At 38.8% G+C, this 21,412-nt stretch overlaps 1 protein-coding gene across 1 annotated transcript in view; it reads left to right on the top strand.

Annotated features, from left to right (window-relative positions):
• The window catches only part of LOC118427642 (poly(ADP-ribose) glycohydrolase 1-like), a gene marked incomplete at its 3' end in the record, with an annotated part of 27,991 nt that extends 6,589 nt beyond the window's left edge, over positions 1 to 21,402 (top strand). Inside the window, 6 exon segments of the mRNA XM_035837523.1 lie at positions 1,961 to 2,114; positions 8,201 to 8,300; positions 17,549 to 17,668; positions 19,095 to 19,151; positions 20,362 to 20,529; positions 21,326 to 21,402. Of these exon segments, the coding sequence (XP_035693416.1) occupies positions 1,961 to 2,114; positions 8,201 to 8,300; positions 17,549 to 17,668; positions 19,095 to 19,151; positions 20,362 to 20,529; positions 21,326 to 21,402 (676 nt within the window).
• Positions 21,403 to 21,412: the final 10 nt, after the last annotated feature.

Here is a 21,412-nt window from a genome sequence, read left to right as displayed (position 1 = left end):
TTGCCGAGGAAGGGAATCTGTCGTGGAACGGAAGCTAGGTTTTTGTGGTGCTGGTGAATTCCCCTATGCATACACTTGCGCACTCAGTGCTTTGAGAGATGCGTATGACTAGACAAGGTTTTGCAGCAGTCTCTGATCTGTGCTGGCACAAAATCAAAAGATCTTCTTCCATCGTTACCAGCATACAGATCACGGTACATTTGCTTTGTGTTTTTATCTTTTTACTATCGGTTCAGATCCATACATGTAGCATAACAACAAAATTACAGTACAGTATGGTGCACTTGTAATCAATACCACAATCATGATAAGACTACAATAAAGAAATACAGATAACGTCAAACGTTATCATAGTCAGGTAGGCAATTGTCCCCAAATTGGGGGTGCGTGGTACTTCTACCGTTCTACGCCAAAGGGGGCCATATGAAATCAGGAACCATAACAGTGATAACACATCTCACCAGCCAGAAAGTCTGATAATGAAATATCTGGAAACCTTCAAGTTTATCATATATCTTGTGGATTGCGCACACAGACAGTGTTGTATCTGATTCAAAACCATTAGTGGTGTCTGATATATATTAAGGCAGTGGCTGTGTTTGTCCAGAAGGCCTGGATGGATTGTATTTGATATTTGGTATGTGAGTAGGTCTTGATGGGTCTTGAAATGATTAGACTTTGGGCTCTTTAGTGGCTTTACGGTACAAACTTCCAGTTTTGATATCCCCAGTTCTAGACATGCTACATATATAATAGTCATGATTTTTGAGTGGCACATGGATGTCATTTGCTGGTGTGGCATAATCTCAAACAGAAGGGAATTGGTTTCGTGATGAACAAGATCAAAAGCTGACATTCCATTGCTATATCATAACAAGCTGCTAGGGGGCCAAAATCTAATTCAATTTAAAGTTTCATCAAGACCTTTAGTATGTATGTCAAGACATACCAGATATCAAGACCAAATATCCAATCAGGCATTCTCGATCATTGTGTTCACACTCTTGATAATCTCTGGATGGATTGTGATGATGTTTGGTATAATGCAATACATGTAAATTGTACAAGAATAATCAACGTTGTATCGGTAATTAAGTTTATTTAGAAATTAGTCATTCTACTATACATTTTATGTTGTGCACCCAAATTTTTGTCTGTTTTACTGTTTACCTACAGTTGTAAATTGCCAGCATGGAATTTCACGCTAACTGTATGTATGTCCATGTCTTTCCACTGACATGCAAGGCCAGCATATAAATAACTTAAACCCTTGGACTGTAAAACGATATCATTACTCTGAGTGCTTTTGCAGATCCTGTGATCAGGGTTAATGTATACTTTCCAAGCCATGTAAATGTTAAAGCAACATCTAGCACAGATGTCAGCGACAAGCCACCTGTGGCTGACTTCAACGTTGACATGTTTTTCGGATTTACCACCCGTCCGTGAAAGCGGAGGTATTGTAATCAGTTGGTGTGTTTGTTTGTTTGTCCCGGTTGTGTGCCCGCAGTTTTGCAATTGGCTTTTGACTGCTAGGCACGTCAGGGAAGTTTGGTAATTATAAATGGTGCCAGAAATGTCCCAGAAATACAGGAAATGGAATTTGTCCAAGTTCAGAGTTTTTCACCTGCCTTACCATGTCATCTGATGATTATCAAAACCTTATTAATTGAAAACTTAAAGAGATAATTAGTTTTTAACTTGTGAAGAACTTTGTCTGATACAGGTTTTTTTGATCGATTAAAGAACTTTAGATATGTAACAGTATAATTGTACCAACATGTTTTCAATCAAATCTTGACATGATCTTAAGAGGTATTGACTAATCGAGATCCTTTGCAGACATATAGGGAAAAAATGTGTAAAGTAATTTTTCCAATACATTGACATGAAAGAAAAAAAATATGCATTCTAGCATATAGTGCGGAAAAGAGCTGACTTCCATATTTGCACCCTGCAGGTGGAACAGTGGTTCTACAGCGCAGGTTCGTCGCGTCGGTTCTTGCTCACGCGTTCCTCTGCACGTTCCCCGAGGGAAAATGTAAGAGCTCCGCCCAGAACGACATCAACTTTCCCAAGTTCTTCAACATCTTCATCGCAGTGCCAGAAAGAAGGTATCAATTTTCAGGATCTATGTTACATGTACCCAGAACAGGGCTGTCTTCAGCTTTCAATTTTTATCTATCCTACATATTGTCTGGGAACCCATGTTACTAAAGTCTTAAAGTTTGTAATTTTAAGCTTACAAAAGTATATTTTCATCAGAGAGTAAAGACGCTCTTTTTTTTACACAACCACAGCATTTCCACCGACGTTTCGGTGACCATCTGTCACCTTCGTCAGGGCAATTCTGACTGGTTCATATTGTACTGTAGCAATATTAGTATCGCTGCTTACAGATACGGTCATGAACGCAAATTATCTTAAATACAGTGATATCTTTCAACATTTACAATGCAATCCCAAATGTAAAGAGGCGATATCTACATTATGCAGCAATTGTTCAATAAATAACTTAAAAGTATTAACATGCATTGGCATAATACCGGTAGTAAGACTTATACCGGTAGATTAAAAATACTGGAACATAAAGAGATCTACACATGCAACAATAGTTATTTCTGAGCTGTGCACACTTCAGACATCTAGGTGTCCAATACATCATTTACAAAGCATCGATAACAATGCATTCGAAGACAACAAGGCCAAAAGTTTTCAGTATCTTTTTCGGGGTAGGCAGCTCGTCGTGGGACGAACACACTGTCACATTCATTGCCAAATTTATAGATCATAATTACCTATTCTCACGGCACAAGACGAACATGATTCAACAACAATCTTGAATTTCTGTTGGTGACCTACAACTGATGTAAAAGTGTGAAGAACCGTTGTATAATAGCCCGGATCTACGACTGAATGGGCAAAATTGAACGTACGCAGCCATTTTCCCGCCATTTTTATATCTACGCTAGCAGTAAAGTGTTACGTCATAGCGGTTGTGACGGACAGGAGTTAAATGAAAATTCTTGACAGTATACGTCCGTTTTCTCATGACATTTTGTATGCTCATGCAGGTTTATGTTTTATGCATTTACTGACAGAAAAGGAAGGAACATCAGAGGATGTATAAATGTACATAGCGGCAGTTAATTGTGCCGTGTTTCTTCCTACCGGTATTTTTTACCCCCTCCCAACCACGCGCCCGTTCGCCGTGTAATTCCGCGGCGTGTTACAATTACGATATTACGCTTTTAGCAGGACAAGAGTGGTAGAAAAGTTACACAGAAGAAGTGGCAAGGGTAACCTATAACAGCAACATGTAACTGGAGAAAATGACGCTTTGACAATTTGTCAAATCAGTATGGCTAGAGAAATCGTCGTAAACGTACCGGTATTATGATAATAGATGTTAAATGTTAACATGCGTTTGTGGCCACGTCTGTAAGGAGCAATACTTTTATGCTGCAGTGCATTGTGAACCAATCAGAATCTCCCTGATGGCGACAGACGGTCACCGAAATGTCAGTGAAAATAAAGCTGTGGTTAAGTAAAAAAGAATGTCTTTACTAAGTAATGTGCCAACCTGAATGATCCTAAATTCATGGCTGTATTTTCATCACTTTCTTGTCATTTCATGTTCTGATTGTTTTAGACAAAAGGGGCAAACTTATTTTCTGTCCCAGCAAGCGAATTTCTATGCAAAGGCTAGCTACTAACTTAAAGGGTTTTTGCTAAGGGCTGGTCTGGTAACTAACTTCTGGTCACGTACTAGGACTTCATAAAGTGCCTGCAGGACTTTCACATCAACTATACTGCTGTGGTAGATAAGGGTGATGCCTTTTAGCCATAACTCAGAACTCCTGAGATGGAACATCAGAGGGATCATATCCTCTGCAGACCAAAGAACGGATTTAGCTTCTTTTTCAGCAGCTGGGCATTCCATATTCAAATTAAGTTGCACTACAAAAAATTTACCCGAGGTGTCACTGGTGCTTATATAAGTTGTCGCTTTGTTGCTTATATAAGTTATAGGTCCCCTTTCCACAAGACATTTCATATAGGAATTGTGTAAACTGTAAATTAAGATGCTAGATATAGAAGTGATAAATGTTATTATGACCAGCAGCATGGATCCGTGGAATATTTGACTTTTAATAACCATATGTCAATGAAGTTTAGACATCCATGTAAGAAGATGTACAAGGTTCTAGATTTTAGAAACTGTCAGACGTTTCTGATAGCACCCACTACCTTTCATCAGTGACATTGAGCAAGATCTGATAAAGAGCAGGTTTTAATTTAAAACTGACTCATTTCTAGCATCCATCTTGTCATGACTTTGTCCTACCTTTGTTTCCTACTAAACTATCTAAAACTTGTCTTCCCCTCACCTGCATAATTATCAATCAGGCTTTTAGCTAGGATTTTATAATAGGGAGTCCAAACTTATTGGTGAGTCGGGGTAAGTGACTATTGTAGGGGGGTCTGGGGGCATCCACCTTCCATGGTGCAGAGTTTTTGATGATTTTGAATTAAATCAGTGCATTCTAAGGTATCCAAAGAGGCAAGAATACTGTTACAGATGTCACAGTAGAAGACTGTGAGCACAGATGACCTGGTAGCATCCCTGGTCAATCAGAATCTCATGCTTGTCAGAGGATTTTCTCCCCAGTATAGGGCGTCCAGGGGGATCAAATTTCTTGTTATTATAAGAAAAGTGCGTCCAGGTGAGGCGTTGACGCATGCCTGGCTAAAATCCTGTTATCAATTCATGTTTATATTAAACAAATCTGTAAGATAGATAGATTTAAACCTGACAACAAGCAGTGGATGCTGCCTGTAATAAACTATTTCAAAATCTATCCTGGACCAGTTGCTTGAGTTACTGTAAGTTATCTTGCTTCATACACGATGAATGTGAAGATGTACTACATTTCCCCTGGGGTTTGTATGGCTGATACAGTCTTGGTAAATCCCATGGCCATGAGATGATGTTAACGATGACTTATGGATATATGGATGGCTAGGCAACATGTCAGAGGCAAGATGGAATCCCTTCCCCCAAGGCACAACCTTAATCAGGGACTGGGAAAGATTGTAGGGACAGATAGGCTAAAAGGTAAAGTAGAAACATATATCTAAGGAGACAGCAAGGCTCAAAATACTTTCAATTTCTGCAATATGCTATTCCTTGAATACTGAGCCTACGGATGTAAGCCGCATCCACTTCACTCTTGCGTTCTTGAAGACAAATTGCAATTCTGGATGATTAGAAACGGTTTCAGATCCACCTTGCGAGTCCGAAATGGAGTGTTCATGATGACAAATCTATTCATTTTGGCCTACTGAAACAGATAGAACCATTTTCGCATCATGAAGGGAGCCTTAGTCTGGCGCATGGGAAGAAATATGTATCTAATCAATTTCATGTTACGTACTTGTCCCAGTGGCGATAAATAATGTGTCCCTACTAGAATTTTAAAGGTGCCCTAAACATTGTAATACTGTACAGGCAAAACCTCCACACTAAAGGCTATATTGCCTTTAAGTTATTAATGGCAGATGTTTGTATCATTCAGGCGTTATTTAGTAATTTTAGTGCCAGCTTTGAGTCTGACACAATTGGACTATGTCTGGACGTGAGGCGCCACTGAATAGATTTTTCTCCGTCTAAATACAGGATCCATTTGCCACCTCGCTGATAAAAGTACAGGTCTGCTAGGGTTGAATGTTCAAAGGAGGCATTGAGATTGAAAAGATGAACCACACACTAGAGACTTTGTAAAAGTCTGATGGAGTTTGAAAGTTCGGGATTGTGACGATTGTACCTTGATAATGGTACTACTATACCAGCTTTTGCCATTTTCTTTGCACGTACTGATTGAACACAAATTGCCTGAATTTCACAGCCTTTTTACCAGCTTTAAATTTTGGTTCATCCTTTCAGTATGATCCAGAGCAAAGATTTTGGTCTACTTAGTATGGAAGTCTGGGGGTATGCGCCACTGGCAAATGTTGTGTACGCATTTTTCAACACTAATTTTTATCATTTCCCAGATTTCTGCTGGCAAATTTCAAATGATATGATGTTGACTGCGATGGTTGGTGGCAGTATGAGTCGATTGAAAGTTTTAAAGATTGAAAGATACTAAGTAGAAATGAAGCAATTAATTAATTACACTCAATGATTTACTTACAGTTACAATGCTTAAAGTGTTGAATTAGAGTGGACTAGCTACGATAAACTGTGAATTGAAATAGCCCACTATGCTCCAAGGGAAAAAGCATGCAGAACCATCTTGCTTTTGAAGATAGGTTCCTCTTTATGTCTGAAAAAGCTTCCGCGGAGGTTCCTCTTCGACAGACGCTTATTAAAAGATGTATTCTCCACCTGCGCCTGAGGAGCATTCATTGGTTAACTAGGTCAGCTGTGTCCAGACAAATTTCATGTTGACTTTGATGGTTGGTGGCAGTATGAGCCAATTTAACATTGAAAGGTACATGTACCATGTAGAATTTAAGCATTTAATTACACTCAATGATTTATAGACAATACTTGAAGTGTTGAATTAGAGTGGACTGACTACGAATTACAGTGAATTGAAGTAGCTTGCTAATTGCCTCAAGGGAAAAAGAATGCAGAACCATCTTGCTTTTGAAGATCCTCTTTATCAAGTTTATGTCTGAAAAAGCTTCCGGGGAAAATCCTTAAGGTTCCTCCTCGGCAGACGCTTATCAAAAGATGTATTCTCCACCTGCGCCTGAGGAGCATTCATTGGTTAACTAGGTCAGCTGTGTCCAGACAAATTTCATGTTGACTTTGATGGTTGGTGGCAGTATGAGGCAATTTAAGATTGAAAGATACATGTACCATGTAGAATTAAAGCATTTAATTACACTCAATGATTTATAGACAATACTTTAAATGTTGAATTAGAGAGGACTGACTACGAATACGAATTACAGTGAATTGAAGTAGCTTGCTAATTGCCTCAAGGGAAAAAGCATGTAGACCCTCTTGCTTTTGAAGTTTCTCTTTATGTCTGAAAAATCTTCAGGGGAAAATCCTTAAGGTTCCTCCTCGGCAGACGCTTATTAAAAGATGTATTCTCTACCTGCACCTGAGGAGCATTCATTGGTTAACTAGGTCAGCTGGATCCAGACAAATTACCGTTCTCCGCAGGAGAGCTCTGTCTGGAGAAATGGGACATATGCCTTTTTAAACATGGAGACGGTCTAAAATTTAATCTATTAGGCCGCTGTATGAACTACATTTTGTATAAAGTTATACAGTGGGGGATATCCAACAAGGCTTAGTGCAAAAGCAGCTACGCCTCATGCCTAAACAATATACACTACACAATACATTCTTGTGATATTTTCAGTATTCTTTTTTGAGGTGTGCATGGGGTTTTAGCTACTAGCATAAAGCGGAGTTGCACTATCATTTGACAAAACTGACTTGTGGTCTAAAATGAATTAAGTCCTCCATTGGTACTATAGAAGTATAGAATGCTAGCATTTTATCTTACGGTCTCAAAATTTCCTCACCGTGAAAGGGCCAAGAACCCCTTCCACACTATCCCCCGATTGGTTGCTTCTCTACTTCCCCATTGCCATTACGCTAAAATGTCTGAACAGTACAGTTTCCATGACTGCAGGGAGAGATAAGTGGCTGGGAAACTAGACAGAACAAAAAACTTGACCAGTTACCAGCCCACTCTGTATGATCTCTAAAAGCCCACTTTATAATTGGAAAGGCCAACTGGATGTTTTACTGTTTGTCTATATTCTTCTGTGATTTTAAACATTTACGTATGTTCAACTTCTCGTAACATGGTACCAGTATTGCCCTGCAAAAGGTGGCAAACTGTCACAGAAATGTTGGTTGTTGTGCCTTCTTGGTTGTGAATAAAAAAAACTTTGATACACAAAGCAAGTAGGCTTATAAAACTGAGGCAATTGCTCACAAAAGCTCACAAATAGATCGTCCAGATGATTAACAGTGAAAGATTGATATATACTACCACATCTTATTTTTCCTATTCAGACCCCAGAGGGTTAACTTTTATTTAATGTAAAAGAACATGTAATTCAGCTCTAAATGTTTTTGTGAATAAGGCCCATTTATGAAGTCCTGCCTAGAAACAGTAGTAGAACCCTGGTGGTTATGTATTATCTTATCCTGCCTCCTGTCCAGGGAAACCCAGGCTGCTAAGCTCCGCTGCATCCTGCACTATTTTGAAAGGTTGGCTGAAGACCCCAGCGGACCACACGGCTGTATCTCATTCACCAGAAAGGTACGTTCATTCTCATTTTCCATAACACGTGGTGTGAATTGTGTCGTTAGTTCACCTATTTTCGGGGGTAAGCTATATCCGTTATTTTGAATAACTAGGTATTTGGGGATATCAAGTCGATGGACGGTAGTTTCAAACTGCAAATTTTCTCAAATATTTCAGTTTCAGACCACCGTCCACTGACTACATATCCCTAAATAACTAACCTAAATACCATGTATTTAGAAACAACAGTTACCCCACAGATAAAGGTAAACTAGCGTTATATACTGTCGGGTACAATTGTGGCGTTGAATGCGCAATACAAACCACTTAAAATGAAAAAAAAATGGGTCTTCATTTATCAAATCCACTGAAAAATCTTTGGTCGCTCTGCAGTTGCAGTGCAGTCACAGCCTATAGTGGAAATGAGATATTGATTGGCACTGTACAGGTCTACCATGTCCTTGGTGCTGAATGATAACTATATTTGTTTGTACTCCAGATAAGCATGATTTCAGGAACTACAAAACCTGTCCTTGGTGCTGAATGAGAAATCCATTTGTTTGTAATACTATAGGCCAAAGCAAAAATCTTCTTAAAGCCAGATCAGTATAATGTTGGTAACTGCAAAACCTGTCCTTGGTACTGAATGTGAAATCCATTCATTTCTACTTCTCAAGGCCAACAAGAAATCCATTGTTTGTACTTCTCCAGGCTAAAGCAAAAATTGTATGATTTTCAGGAACTACAAAACCTGTTCTTTGTGCTGAATGGGACACCATTTGTATATAAGCATGATTTTGGGAACTACAAATTAAACCTGTCCTTGGTGCTGAATGACAAATCTTTTTGTATGTACTTCTCCAGGCCAAAGGAAAAATTAACTGAAAGCCAAATCAGCATGATTTCAGAAACTACAAAACCTGTCCTTGGTGCTGAATGCAAAATCCATTGTTTGTACTTCTCTGGGCCATTGCAAAAACTGACTCAAGCCAGACCAGTATGATCTCAGGACCTACACAACCTGCCCTTGGTGCTGAATGAGAAATCCATTGTTTGTAGTTCACTAGGCCAGTGCAAAAATTTACTTAAGCTAGATCAGTATGATTTTTGCAACTACAAAACCTGTCCTTTGTGCTGGATGAGAAATCTGTTTGATAAATAATTCTAATACATGCATCCTGTTTCTAGTAAATGACATACATGTAATTGCAAAGTCCTGTTTAGTAATGAAATGTAACTGAAAGCACTCCAAACCTTAAGTTGATGCTACAAACACACTGTCACAGTATTTCTGTACTTTTTGATCCAAAGTTGCTGGGTGCTAAAGACAAAGCACAAAAGACTGTCTTCTACATACCATAAGTGTAGGTTAATGGAGTCTACAGCTAATCATTCTTTAAAGCCAGAAATCTTTCTAGCCTCAAAGTCAGATATCAAACTAGCCATCACAGATGTTTGTCTTTCCTTCTTTCCTTGATCCATCTCCTTTCCATCAGGGGTGATTTGTTTGGCTGGCTGACCAGCTGTCTACCATACCACACTACTGAAAATACAGCTAGAGGCTGACATGTTTATCTGGGACCTCAATGACCATCCACGTAACATAATGTATCAAAAGGATCTTGAGTTTTAGGTGTGAACCAAAGTTGTAGGGGCCACCCACCTGTTTTCAGATGAATGAATGCTTAAACACACCCCAAAACAGTATCCCCTCTGAGTTGAACCTCTTTCCTGGAGGTAACAACAGCCATGTCTTGTCGGAGAGATTATTTCAAAGTCAGGGAAACCTTGTCTGTTCTTTCAAAGGGTTACGAAATGATGCACAATGTATTCTGAATCACCAGGTACCTACTTAGTATACAAGAACTGTAGGCGAGGTCTTAGTCAAAGCACCTTTGATGTCCTCTCAGCTAGTAGCCAGAGTGTTAGCCAGAGTGTTACACTGTTTTATAATCTGAGGCCATTCACCTTTAACTCAAAAGAACCTTTCTTAGAGTCACAAATAGGACTTAAAGCAACTTAGGATTCTCTGGCACTATAGAAACCAGTCCTCACACCTCCAACACCATGGTAACAGACATTAATGTAGTGTTCTAGCCAGCCTGAATTTTTTTCTGTACCCTAGATTTTCAATGGAAATCCTGTCAAAGGTGTGGTGATCGTAGGGGGGTCTGGGGTATGCTCCCATGGAAAATGTTAGTATTTAGACCCTCTGAATTGAGGGGCAAATTTTGAGGGGCAAATTTTGCTGGTTGACTCAGCTTGGTTCAATATCTTAATATGCCAATTTTCGTCTGTCACAGAGGATGGAATCAGCAAAATTTTTGTCCGTCCCAAGCAGCAAAATTCCGTCAGATGCTGGCTAGTTTTCCCAATTTTCCTGACTAAGAGGTGTTGTTCATCAAGCTTCTAGTTCTATAATTGTATAAGGGCTTGACCAGCTGTGGAAGTGACTACAAGAAGCCAGGAGCCCTAGTCAGACTTGTTAATCTTCTCCCAGGCATTCTTCAATTTCTTGTAAGGCATTGTATTATTGGAACCGTGCCAGTGCAGATAGAGCCATGGGCAGTGCCCATCTTTCATGATTACATAGGCCCTCTCATGTCTAATTGGGCACATCGAGGATGACTGCAGCCGTCTACGAGGGCGCTGTACATATTGTGATGTGAATCTAAAACAGGGCTGTCTCCATACGTCAATGAAGGTTAGACATCCAGGTAATAAGATGCGCTAAAAAGGCAAGCAACTGGATATGATTTTGGAAACGATCAGACGTGTCAACTAGCATCCAGTGCTTTTGTCAGTGATACTGAAGAGATCTTGTTGGAGAGGGTTTTTATTACCTAGCTGTCTCCAGCTTTTCATTTTTAACACCCCTCTCCATATTGTTTGAAAGCCAATCATGTTGTTTATTTTTTTTGTTCAATCTGTTATTTGAAGCTTACAAAAATAGATTTTCATCATGACATTGAAAATTTTTATGTCAGAAAGTTGAGAATTTTTTTGTCCAATGGGCAGAATTTTTTGTCCATCCCAACAAATTTTCATCCCAGGATAGAAGAATGAATCCTGGAGACAGCCCTCATGTAAAGGTTTGAGGAAGAAATTCCTGATTACAGACCTGAATCCAAGTTTGTCACAAATTTATCACAATGCCATTTTAGACCCGAATAAACTTGGTTTCTTCTCAAGTTCATATCATAGTCATGGCACTATTAGTATGTTGATTTGCCCATCCTTCTATGTAATAAGCTTTTCATGTGCATGAGATATTAAGTAGATTTTTGGAAAGAGGCTTTTGTCGGAATACCAATAAGCCTATTACAAAGCCAATTCATACTTAAACCACATCATGGAATTTATGACATATCTTGGCAATGAATAGATACTATCAAGAATATGCAGCCTCTCTCAACTGCTGAACAGTTTGCTTAATAATTTTTGCCTTGCCGCCGCAGGCGGCATGGCCTTGTGGCCACTATTTTCTTGGTTGGTTCAATGGTTCCATGGTTCAATGGTTCCATGGTTCAATGGTTCAATGGTTCAAGCAATGTTAACCCAGCCCTTCCAAAGGCCCTTCCAAAGGCCCTTCCCAGTTCTCTTTCTCGAGGACAAACTTACGGCTTAGGCGACTAACAGTACATACCCGTCAATCTTTATACCTCCCTTTTACGCATTTGATAACAGTTGTGGTCGGTACTGAAAGCCTCTTAACATCTGGTTACATCGAATGAATGAAGCGTTCGTATGGTAATATTTCAAATCCATTGAAGTAAATATATAATCAAGTGAATTATCTCGCATAATAATTTGCATTACCTATTCATAAAGATGAAATAAATGCCTAATTAGACCAATGCATTGCATGTGAATATATAAGTAGGCAATGACGTCATCGAAACGTCTCAAGAACGTTTGACTAGGTATTTCAACGCTACCACGAAAACCCTCTGCCGTACGCTGTTTTCCCCGACGATCGCCCCGATTTGGCCGGGCGGCGGCGCCGCGCGATCCAAATGCGCCAAATTTTGGGCCGCGTGCCCCTCAGAAACGGAGGATATGTGACTGAAGCGGCACAAATAGAACCTTTTTTTGACGCTATGGATGAAGAATTTCAAGGTAAAATACTTGATACAATTTGTAGTGTTTGGGGGAGGGGGGCATGTTGAAGAAAATGTGCTTTTGAACAATTTTTTCTCAAGTCAATCCCAGCAATATAATTTCTATGCAGTGTTTCTTTATCCATGTTTTAGTCATGAAACTTACATGTATGTAAAATGTTTCTTAGTAATTTTTTCTTATTAGTTTATTGCTTTCTTTAGCATATTTTACATATGGATCATTGATTGGCCTGTTGTGTACTACTAGTATTTCTTTTCACTTGTTGAACTTGAGGCACCGTGCCCCCTGATATGGGTCAGCCGGGTAACCTATGCCCAAATTTTTCAAAACACTAATGGCATTTTTGTTAACGTGAAAAATTTGTGCAACCAGAATGTGTATTCTTTGTCAGATTGTGCCAAGGGTTTTTCTGGTGTAGCAGAAATCATAAATATGTACTTACCTGCAATATTATACTCGTCTCTACTATCAGCCAGGTTCCTACCGACCGGGCGAGGTTGTCGCAGTTGGTACTGAGATTCAGTCGCAGAAGATGGCTCAGAAACAGTGACACTTACCTCCTTCCATCTTGTTGCAGGTATTTATCTACTTAATCAATGATAATAAGTTAATCTATTCCTTGCCCCAACTTGCCTTTCTTTCTTTATTGAATTCTTCATTTCATTATTGGATCATTCTGAATCTTTCGTCACAAGAAAGAAAGAAGTCATAAGAAAGATGATGATGTAGATGAACATCAGACGTGGTACTGGAGTAGGTCGTCATCCCCTCAGATGGAAGAACATTATCACCATGATGGTAGACATGTTAATCATGAAACTCAAATAATTTTGTTTTTCAGGTGGAGTGTAGATTGCACCAAGTACCAGATGTAGCTGATATAAGACTGGAGAGCGGAGCGGAGATATTGAATGGTAGAGGTCAAACATAATGTTGACAAGTTGTGCAGCCAGTGCTATTAGCATTAAGTTTGTTAAAGAATACTGTTGCTACCAGTAACCACAGAAAATGATGAGTAAGCCTGTTGTTTTTGTAAAAAGTAGTTTACATTGCATTATACTATTTATAGTATTGATTAAATAAGGAGAAGTTCATGTACCTGCAAGTACATCAAAGAAATATGTGTCGATTGTATGTATCCTGAAGACTGAGCCTTTGACCTTGAAAAATGTTGAACTTGTCCTAATAAATTTAGTGTTTACACAATGTCTACCTATTGATATTTTATCTCTTATTAGTACAAACATCTGTCTTCTATATTTTATTACAAATGTATCTAAGTGTAAAGTTGTACTAATGCGACATATTCACACACTTACCTTTCACCTTGACCAAGTTGACCTTGTTATAAGGCAATTAATATTGCTGATATTCTATAGATGTGACATTGTTGGTAATATAAGATACCATAATGTTGTGTACATTGCAAAAGTATATGAAGTATGATATTTAATCTTCTACAATGCGACTCAACTGGTGCAAAAAACACCATTGACTGTAACCCAAAATGTGAACTTTTAAACCCAAATTTACTTATTTCTTAAAGAATAAGGTAAGATGACAATTATTGTGTGAAAGGACACCAGTGGGTGCTGCATACATCGACCAAGTGTAAAAGCATAATAAAATGCCATGAATGTTCAGAACTCTGTGGAGTGATTCTATGTAGTACATATTACGGGGAAATAAGATAAAACAAGCTTTGCAGCCTTTACTTACCTTTTCATCACCCCTCAAAAAAGGTATTTTTTTGATTTTCATCGTTTATCGCGCAGCCGGCCATATCTGAGGGTAGGTTTTGGCAACTTTGTGGAGCCATATCTCAGCAACCGTTCAAGCCATTTGCTTCATCTAAAAAGAATTTTACTCCTCTTGGTTAGCTCTTTCAGAAACAGTAAAAACAGTCATTGTATTGTGTTTTTGCCAAGGCACAGCATTTTGCCTTGCCGGGCTTGAAGTGCTGACCTACTTTTTCCTGACGATATCCCTAACACGCGGCAAGGCACAACTTTTTAAAAAAGATTTCTTGTTTTATATGAAATTTATTGGGGTGTCCCCAAAGCTCAACTGATACCTGCAGCTCTCACTGTTGAAATCCTGACCAGTCCCAGTTGGTGACTGGGAGACCTCGTTTCGGAAGTGTTGCACCCATCATTTGATACATATGATGGGGATCCCGTGTCCGAGAGGTGCTTCAAGCACATTAAAAGGGGAAAGGCTATAGCAACCCCTCCCTGTTAAAATATACCCTGTTACTTAAACAGCAAGGAAACTTGCTGACTTGCTGTCTCGAGCTTTAATTTTTTTTCCATCCCTCTCATTGTTTGGGAGCCAATGTTGCTGATTTTCCTTGTAAAATCTGTCATTCTAAGCTTACAAAAACACATTTTCATTAATTATATGTACTGAAGTTCAGATTTTGGGGACAGATGGGGTGAAATTGTTGTCCGTCCTAACAAACAGTTTTCCATCGCAGGAAGTTTGGATGAGACATGGAGATAGCCCTGTTTCTGACCTATGTGCCGCTATGCACCACAAGGGTTATAGCATGTAACATTCATTGCTGCTTTGCCCCAGGAATCCTTTTTAACACATAGCAGTGTGCCCTGAACTCATTATCTGTGCACAAGGTCATCTGAGTAAGGCTGAATTAGAAAGGAAATCTAACTAAGGCCAGAGAGTGGTAATCTCTATGGACAGCATTTGGCATTCAGATTATGAGAAAATCAATTCAAAGGCAGACCTCGGCCAAGAGTGATTCTCAGTCAAAGAATCCCACTGAGCAAAACCTTTGTGTATGAAAAATGCATTAGGAGGGAACTTGAAGGCTTGAAGGTAATGTTGTCCTTCAACCATACATATTAAAAGAGGGTGAAGTCAACTCAAACTGAGCATGAAGCTTTTTTTGTTGGCTTAGTCAAATACGGCTTTATATGATTAGCCATCAACTGATTTACTGTATTTTATGTGTCCTAATCCTTAGCCCATTTTTACAAAATCATCGTCCTGTTATGAAAAAGACAATGGCTGCAGTTATCCTTTTTAAAGTATGATGACATTATTGACAAATAACTCGACTCGCCTTTATCCATGGGGTGACCTGTACCCTTTGTTTAAAAAAATAAAAACATGGTATTAGGGGATATTAGGTCAAAAGATGGTGGTTTCAACCCACAACATTTTGAAAACTTTTGATATGCCTAAATACCCTATTTTTAGAAACAACGGATATAGGATACTACTTGGATAACATAAACTTTAAGGTGAACTATTGTCACATATTGAAGCGTATTCCTGGTGACCACTGAAAGTTCATGACACCGTATGTATATCCAATTTATTACTTGACTGTACGACAGAATTGTTTTAGTCGCCAACTAAAAACACCATAAAAACCTTCTTTCAATTCTGCCAGGAAATTAAGTCCCTGTGAAGAAATTTGACTGTTACTTACTGCATGCAATACTGGAATTCCCTCACAGCCACACAGATAACATGATTTTCTAAGGAAAAAGAGATTCTGAAAGCTTGTGACTTGAGAGAGCTAGGAGTCATACTTCGTCAAAGTTACATTATGCACTTACTGAACGTGTGCTGACGGGCTTTTGAACCTGTATGCTGACATGCTTACAGCTTTTAAATCCCTCAGTGCAGAGCTTACTTTCCTGGGCTATTAATAGATGTTATCCTGTCATCCTCTACATATCCTATAGCTGCAAATGGAAGGCCTGGACAAAAAATGTTGTGTTTTCTGTTTCCAACCTTCTCTTACAAAAACCTGACGACCCTAGCCTTTTTTAGGGTACACTGTTGGCTAGAGACGTAAAATGTTCTACCGACACCTGATCATGAGTAATGAAAACATTGTTATAACTATAATGTAAATCACTTTTCCTTTGCTAGAAGGTTTTGTCATTAGTTTCATTTGCATATGTTTGTCTATAATGTCGAGATGACCAGCATATCTTGTCTTGAGAATGCCTGGATGAATTGAATTTGTTATTTGGTACGTGGGTAAGTTTTGATGAGACCTTGTTCAATGTATTTTTCGCATTTCTGTTGCAATAGGAAATTGCTTGAATGTACAATGTATGCTATTCTCCATATTAATAAGAATATGATGTTGAAAATACCAGTGTCTTGATTCATTTAAGTTTTACATAATTGTGTAACACCATTTGTTAGATCACTTGAGCTATTAAAGAAAAAGAAAATCCCTATTCACTGAGTACCCTAAATTTTCAGAACTGTTATCGTAAACACAGCTGCTGCAGCAGTAACTGTTCATTGATTTTCCCAGGCCTACATATTTAAGTGCTACTGGCTCGAGATTGCTGAAGTGTTGAAAGTTTCAATTATTGGTGACAATGTAATCTTCCTCTCTGACAGTTCCTGTGAATTTCAGATGTGAATCAAATATTTAGGCTGTCTGTTATACTTTACTTCGCATGCCTGTATTTCTTTTAAAGAACTGTCATCTGTATGCACTGTACAGGCTTGGAAAGAGGAGTACTAAGTACAGCCGGCCATTTTTCATGCCAGTCGAATCAAATGTAAAAAATTGTGATGACAGGTTAACATCTTGACTATAAACCGATCTTTTCCCCAACCCTCCATGTTGGCATGTACATGATTTGTACATAGTAATTTTGAGTGAGTTCGGCGACCTCATACTTCGATGGAATATTTAGAGATGTGATGCAAATGCCATACTTTTGTACATATTTACATAATTTATGCATAGTGGTTGTTATTGTTAAGCATTTTTGCCTTTTTCAAACTGACTGTTAGCAACATGCAGTTATCACCACCTGTTATCAATACGTATAACTTATGATATTTCTTTGTACCCTTTATCTTATCTCCAAGCAGATCCTACGATGGCATAAGATAGTACCAAACTGGCCAAGGGGTGTAGTCAGCCAAGTGGTGTCTTTTTACCATGTAGTGAAACACACTCCTAAGCCGGCTTCACTTCTCTGACAGCTTTTGATACTATCTTGATATGCAACTGTAGGATCTGCTTGGAGATTACCCTTTGTCCCCTGTTAGCAACATGCAGTTATCACCACCTGTTATCAATACGTATACTAGTAACTTATGATAATCTTGTATCTCTTTGTTCCCTGTTGTTGTCCCAGGTGGTGAGTGATGACCACCTGCCCAGCTGGGGCACTTGGCTGTCATGTGACAAACAGCTGTGTCCAATCACAGTCGTCCGCCAGGGAGGAATAGAGGATTCTGGGAGTCACACTCTTCAAGTATGTCACAGCCTAAGTTTTAATGCAAAAAGAGGGACTGTTTTCCCTTTGCATGTCTAATATAACAAACTGTATGTTGTAGGCCACAAAGATCATTTTCAGATTAATTATTCATTACAAGAAAATTCGGCTTTCCATCTACCGTATACTATCAAGAAAGGGTTTTCAGTATTCTTTCTATTGCAAATCTTGAAATAATGCTGAATTACCTGAAAATACAACATCACCATATTTCCTCTGGACCTTATTAACTACCCACATACCAAGTTCATTGGATCTGGATTTATACTGGTGTGAACAGACATACACAAACAATAAACAAAACTCCGTCAGAGTTGAACCTCCTCCTCAGAGGTAACAAACGACATTATTATACATACATACATGCACACATGACAGGTAACAGTAAGTAGGGGCCAGGTTGGGTAGTAACCCAGGAACACTTTACACTTATGCATGGTGGCAATCCTGTTAGACTGCAAATGTTTTGACAATTGGATTGGTAATTTGCCTTGTTTTATGAATAATCAAAACTGTAGCCTTGTACATGCAACTGTTACAGTTATTTTATACCTGTACCCTAACTTGTTCTTTTTATAAAAGTCTGATTTACTGCTGATGCAAAGGGTTTACATCAGGGCTGCTTTGAGCATTTCAAATTTTGTCCTTTCCCTCTATGGGAGGGGGTTATGTACTGTAAGTGTATTGCTGGCCTTGGAAGCCATTATGTTGGGATAGGCTAAATTTGATTGAATTGGAACTTGCAAGCTGATGTTGTTAATTTTGTTGTTAACTCTGTCACTCTAACTAAGCTCAATATGGAAATATGTTTTTATGTCATAAAGATCAGGTTTTTTTTAATGCCAGACATATTACCCAGAAGCCACACTGTCACCTACTCCCTCAATATCCGTTTTAGCATCAGTAATTCCCTGTCTGTAAGTGAAAGTTATGGAAGCTCCAATATATGGACATAAGTATGCATGGGTAGATACAGGTTTTGCCTGGAGCGAGATATATGTTTAGCCATTTTTGGCAATCCAATTTTGTATCTAGCTTATTGGCTTAATAATAAACTACAAAGAGAGAAATTGCAAGGAGGCATTACAATAGTGGGATACGGGTACCAGCTATGTCATAAAAGGGGGACCTTGAACATTGGAAATGTCCTGAAATGTCTGTGGGCTGAAATAATACAAAATATAATTATAACACATATTGCATTGAAAGTATAGAATTGTAGAAAATTGTAAATTTCAAAGATACATGTAGTTGGCCAAAAAAATAGGTATGCGCATATCAACTTTACATTCTATTAGAATATCCTTTACATGTTTTTACGATTCCTCCTGGGTCCAGACCCTAATCACACTATGCATGCACATTGTTCTTGCCTGTTTAATGCTGATATTTTTGCCCTCTGCAGATAGACTTTGCCAACAAGTGCATCGGTGGTGGAGTGCTACATCAAGGCAGAGTACAGGTCGGTAAATTTGACAGAAGTGACAGAAATGACAGAGAGAATTACTTGATGCTCTGTTGCTACATGCTTTTTATGTAAAGTAATGTAACTGTCAACATTATACATCAGTGATGTGCCAGGCACAATGAAAACTTGAGTGTGACGCTCTTTGTGAAATGCTCATGATAAGAGGACAGAATGTTTTGATGCCTCTTTGAAAGAACTGACAATACAGGTGTTTTATAACGATTATAGTTTTGATGCATATTACTATGAACAACGTATAATAGTGAAGGCAATGAAAAGCAGCATACCCTTTCCAGGAAGAGGCTGTGACTACAGAGTGACCAATTTTGCAAATTTGCTCCATTAGTCATGGACAAAGAACAAGACAAATTCTTAACTGCAGTGTTACAATGGAGTAGGCTATTAAGCTTTATATTGAACTTCTCTTAAAACAGACACATAATTGTGAAAGTTTTGCTGCAGATGTAGACAGGTATACAGAAGTGAATGAGATCAACCTCAATCAACATCAGACGCCAATTTTGCAACAGGCAGTACTTTGTTATCATTTGAAACCTTTTAGGCATAGCGAGGAAAAACAAGCCTGCGACACACTACGTCATACCTGTTATTCCTACCCCCGGGCGGGCTGCCCAGATGACAGATCTCATTTGTGTGGCCCTGTCAGCGTGCCAGGTTTGCCATCAAGCCTGACATTAATCATTCATTCTAGAAGTACAAGTTTCAGACAGCTTCAGATTCTGCCTGCTTGCTGGCGATAGTGGAGGGTCTGCATGGGGGGGACCTTGCAATGCTTAATTGTAAATTTTGTGGGGATGTCAACCCTAAGTGGTAGATTTAAGGAGATGGCACTGGTAAATTGACAGTCACGCATTCTTATATACACTGCACAACATATTGATGTCTTCATCTGATTTGGGAAAACTAGGCTGTTAACAGTGATATAACTGGATGTTTCAGTTTGAAAGTGACTTTATGGCATTGAACTATGCGATACGGAGAATCAACACTACAGAGTTTTACAAAATGCTACAGATATTTCAGGGTCACTGGTACTAAAGACTAACTTACGACACCACAGGGGTAGCTAACACTACAAGGGGTACAGCAATATGTTTTTCTTACAAAAATCAAGAAAAGCCTTATCACAAGTCAAAATTTTTTAAAACTAACTTGTCTCCTATGTCTTGACTGTTGTATATAGGAGGAGATCAGGTTCTGTATCTGTCCAGAGTTGATTGCTTCAATGCTGTTCATGGAAAAGATGGATCCAAACGAAGCCATCCAGATAGAAGGATTCGAGCAGTTTTCCCACTACACTGGGTATGGACGCACCCTGGAGTATGCAGGAGACTGCAGAGATCATTCAAAGGTTTGTTGTTGGAGTACAGTTAGAAGTCGCTTAATTGCACACCCATAATTAATCCATTGTGCAATTAACTGGCTTCTACTGTATTTATCAGTTAGTGGGCTAAGCACTTAGTCAAATGGTACAGTCACGTACTATGTTTTAAGATGAGAGGACCAGCTTACATTGTACATACCGGATAGATGTTTGAATTCATACACATGTAGATAAGTCCATAGATAATCATTTATCCCACCTCATTTTAAGTATTAGAAGCTGTTTTGACCATTGATAAATCCGTTGGTTTGGTAACACTGAAGAAGAGGTTGATCAGTGTACGAGCTCCCCCTAGCAGCTGAAGGCATGACTGCAGTTAAACACATTGCCTGTATGTATCCCTGTTGCAGCCTCTGAATCTTTTCTTTCACTTCTGTTTGTGAATGGACAGAGAGACCTGGTAGAGTATAGGGTTGGATAACAGGCTAGGTGTTTCTTGTAGTAAACATTTTGTCTGTGGAGGGAAAAAAATAATTTTACATTTACACATAAAATTTCACAATCTACTTCATAGGAGATTTTCAAGCACATATTGTAATTGCCAAATAGCAGTTACTCAAGCAACTGGATATGATTTTGGAAATGGTCAGGTATTTCAATTAGAATCCACTACCTTTCATCAGTGACACTAAAGAGATGTCGTTTGAAAGCAGGTTTGTATATCCTAACCAAGAATCTATGTGCAAAAGAGATATAGTTGGAAAACATCAATTTGGCATTTTCTTGATGACAATAACAATCTACATTGTGTATCTTCGTGTAGGTAAAGGCAGATGGCAACATCGAGACTGCCTTATGTGCAATAGATGCCATACCCTACAAAAGGAGAAAGGACGATCAGTACAAGCAA

Source organism: Branchiostoma floridae, chromosome 12, assembly GCF_000003815.2.
Source record: "Branchiostoma floridae strain S238N-H82 chromosome 12, Bfl_VNyyK, whole genome shotgun sequence".
Taxonomy (NCBI): Eukaryota; Metazoa; Chordata; class Leptocardii; order Amphioxiformes; family Branchiostomatidae; genus Branchiostoma; species Branchiostoma floridae.
This window is presented reverse-complemented; position numbering and strand designations above follow the sequence as displayed.